This window comes from Pristiophorus japonicus, chromosome 1, assembly GCF_044704955.1.
Source record: "Pristiophorus japonicus isolate sPriJap1 chromosome 1, sPriJap1.hap1, whole genome shotgun sequence".
Taxonomy (NCBI): Eukaryota; Metazoa; Chordata; class Chondrichthyes; family Pristiophoridae; genus Pristiophorus; species Pristiophorus japonicus.
This window is the reverse complement of record NC_091977.1, coordinates 352,805,945-352,819,791: the sequence shown is the minus strand read 5'-3', so window position 1 is coordinate 352,819,791 and position 13,847 is coordinate 352,805,945. Positions and strand designations below refer to the sequence as shown.

Below are 13,847 nucleotides of genomic sequence, written 5' to 3'. Positions count from 1 at the left end.
CGGTGTAAATTTATTATTTATTGCCCATTTTATTTAAGAACCGCCCAATCGGTCCAAGATTCAATTTTTTCGCCTAGAATCGGGGTGCAACGCCCATTTTTTTCGCTGGGCAAATTTTTTCATTTTTGGGAGGAATTTTTCACCGGCAATAATTTTGGGAATCTTAGCAGTATTTTGGGCGGCAATCAGGTGCTGGCAGATTGTTTGGAAATTCTAGCCCCATAACCTCTATACAGTGGTAACAATAGGAACTGGATGCATATCTCCAACATGATTTCACCAGCTGTGAAAGCATGCTGTAGCAAAACTAGATGAAATGTAATAAAACATTAAAAATTATACCAATATTAAAAAGGAACATGATTTTCACTGATTTCCAATATGTTCTCATTTTCAGGTTAATAAGGGCAAAAAAATTTAACAGAATGTTAGAAAAATTGCTCAACAAAATAGATGCAAAATATTTTTTTAAAACATTCATTATTCCTATAAATATTTGTGAAACAAGCTTCTTAAAAAACAAAAATGATTGAAACAAATGCACCAAAATGAGCAGATAACAAAGATCACAAGAACAAGCTTCAGAAAGAATGCCTTTACTTAAAAATATAACAAATCAACAGTTTTAGTTGGTTCTTCATTATACATCGAATGATTTATTCTCTATTCCATTCTATGGACTCTATTCCATTCTCCCAGTTTCTTCATCTGTCGCATCTGCTCTGACGATGCCATCTTCCATACCAGTGCTTCTGATGTCTTCCTTTTTCCTCAACCATGTCCGTTCTATTTCCCACACTTCTGCTCTCACTCCTTTCCCTCCCTCCAAGAACCACAATAGGGTTTCCCTTGTCCTCGCCCACCAGCCTTCATATTCAACGTATCATCCTCTGCCATTTCCGCCTCCTCCAGGGTGATCCCACCACCAAAAAATCTTCCCCTCCCCTCTCAGCATTCCAAAGGGACCACTCCATCCACGACTCCCTGATCCACTCCTCAATCACCCCCAACACCCCTTCCCCTGGCAAGCGCAGGAGATGCAACACCTGCTCTTATACCTCCTCCCTTCCCACTTTCCAGGGACCCAAACACTCCTTCCAGGAGAAACAGCGATTTACTTGTACTTCTTGCAATTTAGTACACTGTATTCGCAGCTCACGATGCAGTCTCCTCTACATTAGGTGACTGCCTCCGTTTGGACCGTAAGCGTGACCCCCGAGCTTCCGGTCGCCCGTCACTTTAATTCTCTGCTCCACTCCCAATGTGATCTCTCCGTCCTCGGCATCTTAGTGTTCTGACAAAGCTCAAGGAACAGCAACTCATCTTTCGATTAGGACTTCTGGACTCAACATCAAATTCATCAATTTCAGACCATAACTTCTGCCCCTATTTTTTTTCCACAGGGCAGCTGTTGATGATTCTTCCATTTCCATTTAAACCTCATCTAGACACATATTGTTTCTTACCTAGTCCAATTACCACCCCCTTTTGCCTTGCACCATCATCCCTTTTGTCTTTTAATCTCTCCTCCCTTCCACCCGATCACAGAACTCACCTTTTGTTCTTTTCTCCCCTTGCCCCTTTCCCTACCCTTGCTTAAAAATCTGTTACATCTCTAACTTTTTCCATTTCTGACGAAGGGTCATTGACCTGAAACATTAACTGTTTCTCTCTCCACAGATGCTGCCAGACCTGTTGAGTATTTCCAGCATTTTCTGTTTTTGTATCAATGATTTATTAGCTGACAAATTGTCACCAATGTTAGGGAAAATGCTGAGAATTTATATAAAAAAGATTTGTGCTGAATTAGATTTGCCATTCTGTGTTCCGAAAATTGACTTCAAATTTAAATCCTTCATGTACATACTCTAGTGCAATTATCAATACATAACAAGTTTATTCCACTTTGCAATAGGCGATCCAGATTAGGTTAAAACAAAGATGTCCAGCACCAGTAATTCCAGAATACAACCGATACATTTGTACACTAAAGCAACTCTATTCAGTTTATTCAGAATTAAGTACATTTTTATACATGCTATTTTAACTACTCTAAAAATCATACTGCATTTACACTAAACAGTATAAACGTAAATCAGATCCTTTATTTTAAACTATTTAATGCACTGCTTTAATTTAAAACCTCACTATCAAGCAACAGGACTATGATTTAAACAGAAACATTAATATTTGCTTTGTTCACTGTACAAGTCTACAATTTCATTAAATACTAAATTAAAGAAATAAATGATCAATATGAAAAATAAATTATCTGCAAACGGCTCTGGCTATCTAAATGAATAAAAACGTGGCTAAAAATATTATAAATGCTTACTTTGTTTCAAATAAAACAAAAATATTGATTATTATACTCATGGGATTGGGGTTGAGCTCAATTTTCCCCAGTGATTTGCACGTTTTTTTTTGAGCAGGCTGCTTTTTCTGGCCCAACTTAAAACTCCACAGTTTCCCCAATCAATTTGCACCAGCGTAACCTATTTAGTTACAATTTTTTTAGGGTTCTTTTTTTTTTCATCCTCTCAGCACCTTCTCTGGCCGCATACAAATTTAGCCCGAGGTGTGGTGTATGTAGCACACAAATCACTGACTCCACACGGTCTGGTGTAAATCTAACTGCTGTGACCTTCGTCCTTTATTGTTCAGCTCCAGAGTGCCTCTCAGGTGTGGTGGTCAGCCTTATATAGTGCCTGTTCTAGGTACTTCCAGGTTTTCCACCACAGCGCCCTCTGTGGTGTGGCTTACATTACATTTAAGGTACCAGGACAGAAAACACATCATTACATAACATCACCTTTCCCCCCCCCCCCCCTCCCCCCACCAGCACGCAGGATGACGATACATACATCAATACATAACATCACACTTGTCCAACGGAAGGCAGGTAAGCATAGACAGTGCGTTAGTATGGTACATATTATTTGGTACATTAACTAGTTATTGACTGGTAACGGATCCCTGATTTCCTTGTTAGCCCTTATCATTAATTGTACTTCATATCCATTATTTTACACAAATAGAGTGGCCATTCAGCATTAAAAAATTAATTATTATAAATTCGCCATCTCACATTAACATAGCTCATTTTAGACTCGCTCTGCCTTACAGAAGTCCTTTGTGGGGACCACATTTTGGTAAGGCCCTTTTAAGACTCCCGGGTGCATTTCCTTTTTAAGGCGCCATCTTTGATGCAGGAGGATTCCACGAGGCTGCTCCTTGGGTGCCGCCATCTTTGATGCTCTGCTGCTCTTGACACGATGCCGCCGCCATCTTGCCCTCCGCCGTTGCAGCCTCCGCTCCCCTCCGCTGCCACCTGACTTGCCGCCTCTCCTGCGGCCGTCGTCGTGGCCTCTTCGGCAGCCACCGTAGCTGCCTCTTCTGCGGCCGTCATGGCCTCTCCAGCGGCCGCACTTGCCGCCTTCCCTGCGGCCTCCATGGCGGCTTCCCCTGCGGCCGCCGACCTCCAGCTGCTGCCGCCGCCCAACTCTCCCTCTGCATGGGTCCCTCTGATCCGCCGGCCATCCTGGATCCCTCGCACCCAGCCCGCAGTGCCCCGCCAGCTCACCCACCCCCCCACTAGGCCCCTCTCTGCAGGGCTGCTTGCCTGTGGGGGCTGAGGCTGCAGGATCTCTGTGAGGTCCGGGCCTGGGGCTTGCTCTGCTTGCCTGTGGGTGGATTGAGGCTGCAGCTCCAGCTCGGTCGGCGCTGCTCTCTGGGGACCCGGGGCACGGCAGCACCCCGGGGAGCAGCAGCCTGTGGAGTGGTGAAGTCTTCCCAGCTCCCACGGACTGTCCCCATCCACCTCCGGCCAAGGAGCGTCGGCCCATCGCCTGCAACGACCCACAAAGGTAAACCGTGCGTCTCGTCCCCGTGGGATACCTGCACCATCGCTCTGCTAAGAATCGGTATTAGTTCCCTGGTGTAGGTACGCAGCTTCGCCGTGACCGGGACCAGCTTGGGTCGTGCAGCTGGGTTAATCCACAGTTTATCAAAAGTTCTCTGACTCATCAACGACGGACCCGAGCCCGTGTCCACTTCCATACTCACAGGGACTCCGTTGATTTTTACTTCCCTTATCACTAGGGGCGAATCGTCGGTACATGTGTACAGTCCCGACACCTCATCATCTTCTACCTGCTCCTCGTTGAACAGTAGATCATCCCCCATCTCTTCAACCACATGGTGAGACCGATTTCTTTTACACATACGCTGAAGGTGGTCTTTCGTGTGGCAGGTATTGCACGTGTACTCCGCAAACCTGCACCGGTGAGCCCCATGGCTTCCTCCACAACGCCAGCATGGTGCTGCTTGATTGGCCCCCCTCAGCGGACTCTGAGTTCCAGGACCCCGAGGTCAGTGCTCTGTGTCCCGGGCAGAGCCAGTTCTGCAGTTTTGTCCGTGGTGGGCGCTATCCTGTGGACAGTGCCTGCCGCGTTCGAGACTGTGTGGATCATTTGCTTGGTGGTGCAAATCGAGGTCATATATGCCCGGCTGATGGTGATGGCCTTTGTCAGAGTGACTGTGGGTTCCGCGGCTAGCAGCTTGTGAAGGAGGCCCTCGTGGCCAATCCCCATAACGAAAACGTCCCGCAAAGCCTCGTCAAGGTGTGCGCCAAAATCACACGGCGCCGCGAGTCTCCTGAGGTCCGCAGCATATTTGGTGATATCCTGGCCCTCAGGTCTGCAGTGATGGTAAAATTTGTATCTGGCCGTGAGGATGCTCTCCTTCGGTTTCAACTGGTCACGAATGAGTTCAGTCAGCTCCTCGTATGACTTGTCCCTGGCGCTCCCGGGTGCCAGAAAATCCCTGACGAGACAGTAAACCTCATCTCCACAACTGGAGAGCAATATCGCCTTACGCTTATCTCTCATTGCGTCTGTGTCCTCCGTCAGGTCATTTGCTGTGAAGTAGTACTCGAGCCTTTTCGTGAAGGCCTCCCAATCATTGCCCACGGTAAAATCCTTTAGCGAGCCCAGAGTAGCCATGGTTGGGTGGAGTTCGTCCGCTTCCTCGTTGCCAATGTGGTGTATGTAGCACACAAATCACTGACTCCACACGGTCTGGTGTAAATCTAACTGCTGTGACCTTCGTCCTTTATTGTTCAGCTCCAGAGTGCCTCTCAGGTGTGGTGGTCAGCCTTATATAGTGCCTGTTCTAGGTACTTCCAGGTTTCCCACCACAGCGCCCTCTGTGGTGTGGCATAGTGCTTACATTACATTTAAGGTACCAGGACAATACACACATCATTACATAACACGAGGCTTTAAACCGGCAGTAGAGTAGGCCCAACAAAAATAAAACAATAAGTCCGATCTGATTGTCCTAAAAAGTTATAATAATTAAGGGGCCCTCCCACACGACCAAACCGTTGATCCACAACATGGTGGCGCCATATAAAAATTAAAATGATAAAAAATAATAATCGGCAGTTTCGGCCGTATACAGACGGGCTCCAACAAGCAGCAGCAGACAAACAGTCGATTCAACGACAGTAAATAAGCAGCAGACCCGATCTCCACCGATTTTAAATGCTGCATTAAATCAACTTCTCCTCCAGACAATTTAAATATAGTTTACAAAAGTATAAATGAGTAAACTTATAAAATCAGGACACAGGCGCCGACAGCCTGCAGCGTGCTGGCACGAATCAGCATTAGGTCCAACAGTGGATACAACTCCCCAGTTCCAGCAGACTGATTCCATAGACTTTTAAAGCTGAGCTAAACGACAACGAATTCCCTAACTAATATTCCCTACTTATAGCACTACAAATATAAATATTAAATTGCATAAAATAATTTAATTATTTAACCTAGATTTTACTTTAAGACAGACAAAATTGCCACCCCACCTAATAGTAGTTAATTAATGACGACTAAACACACAGCATCCTTCTCTCATACACACAATTGGCTCTTTAAAAATGGCCGATTGCCAACTCGGAGCTGTACTGTGCATGCGCGTCTATTGAAGCGATGTCAAAAACATTAGGTTTAATCGGCAGGTAATTCGGCATGCGCCGAAGGCCGGGCTGTGTTTTTCGGCGCAGACAGCAGGCCCCCGCCCCCCCCCTCCCCTCCCCCGAGGTGACTGGACACGCTGCGCAGCTCCTGATTGCAGTTTAAATATCGGGGAAAGTTAGTACAATTATTTCTGGACCCAAAAACCCGGCCTAACTCTGGCAATACGCCAGAAAACGGGCTTGGGCAAAATTGAGCCCAATATATTAGCATAGATTAAGGATTAGTTAACAGACAGAAAATGAAGAGTAGGAATAAATGGGTCATTTTTGGGTTGGAAGATTCTAACTATTGGAGTGCCGCAAGGATCAGTGCTTGGGCCTCAGCCGTTTACAATCTAAATCAATGACTTAGATGAGGGGACCAAGCATAAAATATCCAAGTTGGCCGACGATAAAGCTAGGTGGGAAAGTAAGCTGCAATGAGGATGCAAAGACACTGCAAAGGGTATAGACAGGCAGCAGATGGAGTATAATGTGGGGAAGTGTGAAATTATCCACACTGGTAGGAAGAATAGAAAAGCAGAATTTTTTTTTTTTAAGTTGAGACTCTAATAAGTTGGTATGCAGAGGGATTTGGACATCCTTGTGCAAATATCAAAGTTAACATGCAGATACTAAAAATATGATTAAGAAAGGGAAGATAGACTATGAAAGTAAACTAGCACGAAATATAAAAGCAGAGAGCAAGAGTTTCTACAGATATATAAAAAGGAAAAGAGTGGCTAAAATAAATGTTGATCACTTAGAGGACGAGACCAGGGAACTAGTAATGGGGAACATGGAGATGGCAGAAACTCTGAACAAATATTTTGCATCAGTCTTTACGGTAGAGGATACTAAAAATATCCCAACAGTGGATAGTCAAGGGGCTATGGGGGGGTGGGGGGGGAGAGGAACTTATCACAATCACTAAGTAGGTGGTATTCAGTAAGATAATGGGACTAAAGGCAGATAAATCCCCTGGACATGATGGCTTGTATCCTAGGGTCTTAAGAAGTAGCGGCAGGGATAGTGGATGCATTGTTTGTAATTTACCAAAATTCCCTGGATTGTGGGGCGATCCCAGCAGATTGGAAAACTGCAAATGTAACGCCCCTCCTTAAAAAGGAGGCAGACAAAAAGCAGGAAACTATAGACCAGTTAGCCTAACATCTGTGGTTGGGAAAATGTTGGAGTCCATTATTAAAGAAGCAGTGGCAGGACATTTGGAAAAGCATAATTCAATCAGGCAGAGTCAGCATAGATTTATGAAGGGGAAGTCATGTTTGACAAATTTGGTGGCATTCTTTGAGGATGTAACGAACAGAGTGGATAAAGGGGAACCAGAGGATGTGGTGTATTTGGATTTCCAGAAGGCATTTGACAAGCTGCCACATAAAAGGTTACAGCACAAGATAAAAGTTCATGGGGTTGGGGGTAATATATTAGCATGGATAGAGGATTGGCTAACTAACAGAAAACAGAGTCGGGATAAATGGTTCATTCTCAGGTTGGCAATCAGTAACTAGTGGGGTGCCGCAGGGATCAGTGCTGGGACCCCAACTATTTACAATCTATATTAATGACTTGGATGAAGGGACCAAGTGTAATGTAGCCAAGTTTGCTGACGATACAAAAAAGGGAAGGAAAAGCAATGTGTGAGGAGGACACTAAAAACCTGCAAAAGGGCATTGACAGGCTAAGCGAGTGGACAAACATTTGGCAGATGGAGTATAATGTTGGAAAGTGTAATGTTATGCACTTTGGCAAAAAAAAAGCAAGTTATTATTTAAATGGAGAAAAATTGCAAAGTGCTGCAGTACAGCAGGACCTGGGGGTCCTGGTGCATGAAACACAAAAGGTTAGTATGCAGGTACAGCAAGTGATCAGGAAGGCCAACAGAATCTTGGCTTTTATTGCAAAGGGGATGGAGTATAAAAGCAAGGAAGTCTTGCTACAGTTATACAGGGTATTGGTGAGACCGCACCTAGAATACTACATACAGTTTTGGCTTCCATATTTAAGAAAGGATATACTTGCTTTGTAGGCAGTTCAGAGAAGGTTCACTAGGTTGATTCCGGGGATGAGGGGGTTGACTTATGAGGAAAGGTTGAGTAGGTTGGGCCTCTACTCATTGGAATTCACAAGAATGAGAGGTGATCTTATCGAAACGTATAAGGTTATGAGGGGGCTTGACAAGATGGATGCAGAGAGAATGTTTCCACTGATAGGGGAGACTAGAAGTAGGGGGCATAATTTTAGAATAAGGGGCCGCCCGTTCAAAACTGAGATGAGGAGGAATTTCTTCTCTCAGAGGGTTGTAAATCTGTGGAATTCGCTGCCTCAGAGAGCTGTGGAAGTTGGGTCACTGAATAAATTTAAGACAGAGACAGTTTCTTAACTGATAAGTAAATAAGGGATTATGGGGAGCGGGCAGGGAAGTGGACCAGAGTCCATGATCGGATCAGCCATGATCGTATTAAATGGTGGAACAGGCTCGAGGCGCCGTGTGGCCTACTCCTGCTCCTATTTCTTATGTTCTTATACAGCAAGCATTAAGGAAGGGAAATGGTATGTTAGCCTTTATTGCAAGGGGCTTGGAGTACAAGAATAAATGTCTTGCTGCAATTCTGCAGGGCTTTGGTGAGACCACACCTGGAGTACTGTGTAGTTACCCAAGGAAGGATATACTTGCCTGGAGGGTGCAACAAATGTTCACTAAATTGATTCCTGGGATGAGAGTATTGTCCTACGAGAAGAGATCGAATAGAATGGGCCTATACTATTTGGAATCTAGAGAATGAGAGGTGATCTCATTGAAACATATAAAATTCGTAGAGGGCTTGACAGGTTAGATGCTGAAAAGCCATTTCCCCTGGCTGGAGAGTCTAGAACTGGGGTTCATGTTTTCAAAATAAGGGGTCGGCCATTTAGGACTGAGATGAGGAGAAATTTCTTTACTCAAGAGGGTGGTGAATCTTTGGAATTCTCTACCCCAGAGTGCTGTAGATACTCAGTTGTTGAGTACATTCAAGACTGAGATCAATAGATTTTTGGACATTATGGGAATCAGATATATGGGGATAGATCAGGAAAGTGGAATTGAGGTAGAAGATCAGCCATGATCTTATTCAATGGTGGAGCAAGCTCGAGGGGGCAGTATGGCCTACACCTAAATCCTATTTCTTATACATAACAATGCACCATCAACATTTTAAGCTAGTTTTTAAGTGGGTTAAATAATCTGGTTCTCATTTATAATTGGCTGCAAGTAGTGACACCTCAAGCCCTGGACAGAATGGAGATGACTTGTTAATTTCCCCAGACAATCACGCCTGGAGACCACATTGCTGTAAGAGACTGGGATTGATTTTACACACAACTATCCTCCATTCACTGCATTTTGCGACAGAAATAAGCTTGCTTTTATTGGGAGGCTTCGCTGTAGTTTCAGTCATAAGGTCTGTTTCCTGTAGTTCGTAGAGACTCAGTTTGCTGTAAAATAGACTGTTTGCTCCAAGTCCTGACGCAAGTCTCGCTCCACTGCCAGCTCATTGGCTGGCACTGGTATCAATATTCTCTTTGTTTATAATTAATCTGGCACTATTTTACAATAAAGTTAGCTCACTTAAACTGGATTACCAGCACTGTTCATGGTACCTCTTTAATCCAGTGTCTGTATTCATTAACACCAAAGGTTTTCTTCATCCAAAGGCCATAAATGTATCCAGAGATCCCTTTCAACACCCATTCATCTGACCTGCAGAAGCAAAGTTGGAAAGATAGCACTCAAAGAATAAATTTAAAATTAGTGCAACAAAAATGTTTTTTCCCCTTTGGAGCAGTTTAAAAAGTATTGTGCCCCTCTACCCCCATCTTCAGATGTGGAGGAGAAAGGAAAGAAAGAAGCTGAGAATGTTTGTAACTGAATGTATAAGAACATAAAAGAATTTGGGGGAAGAAAATCACTATCGAGGACATGTTTATAAATGCATCATTTCAAGTGCAGTGATTGGAGTGAGGCTGTGAATGGCAACTCTCCCATGCAGCTCCTGCACCACACTATTGATAGACAAACAATTAAGTGGGGATTTTACAAAATACATTATAGATACTTGTGGATTCCAGTTTGTGTATTAAGCAATTAAAATATGACTTGATTTTAAAAAAACTAATTTGTTCCGATACTTGATTTGAATTGGCATCCTTAAACCATATAAATGATTCTAAGCTGAGACTAGCTACATGAGTATAAGCTGTAAATCATTTCCTTGTGTCATTTTTATCCTCAATATAAAACACACTCATTTTATCACAAATAGTCTTTGTTGCATTTCAATTAACCCATTGAGTGTTGAATTTCCTTTGAAGTTTTTCTGGGTTACAGCATCTGTAATTAGTCGTATGCTCACTGGAAAACTTTTCCTCTCTTCCCCATGCTAACATTCAATTATGGTTAATCATAAGCAACCACTTAGATTATTAAAAGGCCTCATATTTCTTTCAGTCATCAACTGAACTCATCATCCATCAAAATGTTCTTCAAAATGACCATCGACATTGGTGAGCAAGCACCTTAGCATGAGAATCCATCCTTGTGGAAGGCACTAATTATTGTAAATTATTGTACATTAAAGAATACTACTGACAGGCAGTATGTCCAGTACTCTTTTCCCATATAACAACTTATATTTATATCGCACCTTTAACGTAGTGAAACATTCCAAGGCACTTCACAGGAGTATTATGAGATAATGGGCCCAAGTTTCCACATGATTTGCGCCTGATTTTTTAGGAGCAACTGGTGGAGAACGGACTATCTTAGAAATCGCAATTCTCCACATTTTTTTTTCTGCAGTTCTAGTCAGGTAGAACAGTTCTACTTTGAAACAGAATTTTTTCTTCAAAAGGGGGCGTGTCCAGCCACTAACACCTGATTTCAAAGTTTCCACAGTGAAAACATACTCCAAACTAACTTAGAATGGAGCAAGTGAAGATTTTTGTAGAACTGAAAAAACCTGTTCTACACATTAAAAAATCAGGCGCAGATTACAAATTAGGCGTAGGGAACGAGGGGGGGGGGGGGGGGAGGGAAGTCATTAAATTCTACAATAAATCCTTAGTTATACTTATACAAATATTATACAAATAAATCCAACCTACATAAACATTTATAAGCAAAGAAAAGATTAAATAAACCATGTTCCTACCTGTGTGAAAGTTCTTCAGGCAGGCCTTTAGGAAGTGGTTTGCCGTCGGGACCGAAGGCTGAACGGGCCGGGCATCGAGATTTCGGGCAGGGCCTGTCCCCAGCACCAGAGGTAGGTGGCGTCGGGTGGGGGAGGGGGAGGGGGAGGAGGTCGGGCGGGGGAGGGGGAGGAGGGGGGAGGTCGGGCCGGGGAGGGGGAGGTCGGGCCGGGGAGGGGGAGGTCGGGCCGGGGAGGGGGAGGTCGGGCCGGGGAGGGGGAGGTCGGGCCGGGGAGGGGGAGGTCGGGCCGGGGAGGGGGAGGTCGGGCCGGGGAGGGGGAGGTCGGGCCGGGGAGGGGGAGGTCGGGCCGGGGAGGGGGAGGTCGGGCCGGGGAGGGGGAGGTCGGGCCGGGGAGGGGGAGGTCGGGCCGGGGAGGGGGAGGTCGGGTCGGGGAGGGGGAGGTCAGATCGGATCCAGTCCGGGGGCGAGAGTAGAGTCGGGTCAAGTCGGGTGGGAGCGGGAGCGGGAGTGGCAGACGGGTCGAGTCCAGTCGGGAGGGCGGCGGAGAAGCAGGAGCGGCAGGCGGGTCGAGTCGGGGGAGGGGGGCGGAAGCAGGAGCGGCGGGGAAGCAGGAGCGGCAGGCGGTTCGAGTCCGGTCGGTGGGGGGGGGGGGGGGGAAAGCAGGAGCGGGAGTCGGCAGGAAGCAGGAGCTGGCCGTGGGAGGAGCCTTATTCACGCAGCCCCAGTGAGGCCATTCGGCCAGGGCTAGGGGCTGCGTGCTTCGGGCCCCTCCCACACAGTTTCGGCACCTGGAGCTACTGCACTTGCGTGCCCACTGTAGCGTGCATGTGCAGAGCTCCCGGCACTGTTTTCGGCGCAGGGTCCTAGCTCCGCCCCCTACAGCTCCTGCTGCGCCGCGCCGAAGGCCAGCGGAACTGCAGGGAGGTGGAGAATACGGAAGGTTTTTTTAGGCACATTTTGTGGCGCGAAAAACGGGCGCCCAGCTCGGAGGGGCGCCCGTTTTTTATCGTGTGGAAACTTGTGCCCAATAATTTGACACTGAGCCGCACAAGTAGAAATTAGTGTAGGTGTCAAAAGAGGTAGGTTTTAAGGAGTGTCTTGAAGGAGGAAAGAGAGGTAAAAAGGTGGAGAGGTTTAGGCAGGGAGCTCCAGAGCTTGGGGCCTAGGCAACAGAAGGCACGGCCACCAATGGTTGAGCGACTATAATCAGGGATTCTCAAGAGGGCAGAATTAGAGCGCAGACATCTTGGAGGGTTGTGGGGCTGGAGGTGATCACAGAGATAGGGAGGGGCAAGGCCATGGAAGGATTTGAAAACAAGGATGAGAATTTTGAAATCGAGGCATTGCTTAACCGGAAGTCAATGTAGGTTAGCAAGCACAGGGGTGATGGGAGAGTGGGACTTGGTAAGAGTTAGGGCACGGGCAGCCGAGTTTTGGATCACCACTAATTTACGTAAGGTAGAATGTAGGAGGCCAGCCAGGAGTACGTTGGAATAGTCAAGTCTAGAGGTAACAAAGGCATTGATAGTATTGGAGAGGGGGGTGGGGGGGAAATTTCTCGTGCCTATTAGGGGTGATCTCTCACCACCAGAATGATGATTCACAATATTACGTCTTAAAACTGGAAAAACATCCATTTGACGTAAACGGGTCTGCTACCAAGTAATTATTATAGTAGTGAGGAAATCAGCTTCTGCCTAGTTCTGGACAACGATCAATGCATTACAAGGTAAAATATTCAGTACTTGCAGGGATGACAGCAGCGCAACATACGAAAACTTGAATATGCGTAACACCAGGTGGCACGATGCAAGTGCACTTCTGTGAGCCATTTTAAATTACTGCTATGGGAAGGTGCGAAATAGATACATGGCATATCAATCATGTGAGTCACTCTCATGCTGCTATAGGGCACTGCTGACAGTTGCCTAGAAGTGGCTTTGCAGGCCATTTTCTTTGCTAGGGATAGTGAGCAAAATGAGGAAAGGATAAGAACACACAAATTATATGGGGAAGGGAAGGTAAGGGGAACATTTGGTACATGTCAGATACTGCTGGGCATGTAACTACTTAATCCTAGTTGTGGAGATTTCGAAGAAAATGCTAATTGAGATGAAAAATAAAAGGATTATGAAAGCAACCACATTTGCAGTAATCTGTGTCAAAAGTAAAGCTTGTTTTTATTCTCACACCTATTGCATGAACAATTAGTGAATAGGGCAGCACACATTCTTTGATGAAAAAAATTCTTAACTTTGTCATTCTTGCCTGCAGAATAAACTAAATATTTCAGTTGCATGCTCCATGTCCATATGGATATGCCCAAATAGTTTTTGGAGAACCTTTATTATGATTTTATTTACAGATTTTTTTTTTTACAAATAGGTTGCACGAGGCACCAGGAGTTCATTGTTATAATGTAAATTAAATAATGTCACCTAGAACATAGTAGAATTTAGTGCATTAAATTGAATACTTGCTTATTACTACTTTCAAATGTTATGGATCCAAATCTCATTCTTAATACTTAATTAAGAAGGAACTTGCAATTATATAGTGCCTTTCACAATCTCAAGATGTCGAACAGTGCTCAACAGCCAATTACTTTTAAAGTATCGT

At 45.1% G+C, this 13,847-nt stretch overlaps 1 protein-coding gene across 6 annotated transcripts in view; it reads right to left on the bottom strand.

Moving 5' to 3' along the window:
* The window catches only part of taf2 (TAF2 RNA polymerase II, TATA box binding protein (TBP)-associated factor), a 160,599-nt gene that overhangs the window by 90,876 nt on the left and 55,876 nt on the right, over window positions 1-13,847 (bottom strand). For all 6 annotated transcript variants that reach the window (XM_070890558.1, XM_070890569.1, XM_070890553.1 and 3 more), the window contains one exon: window positions 9,680-9,779. In XM_070890558.1, coding sequence (XP_070746659.1) covers window positions 9,680-9,779 — 100 coding nt within the window. The remainder of the gene's footprint in view (window positions 1-9,679; window positions 9,780-13,847) is intronic.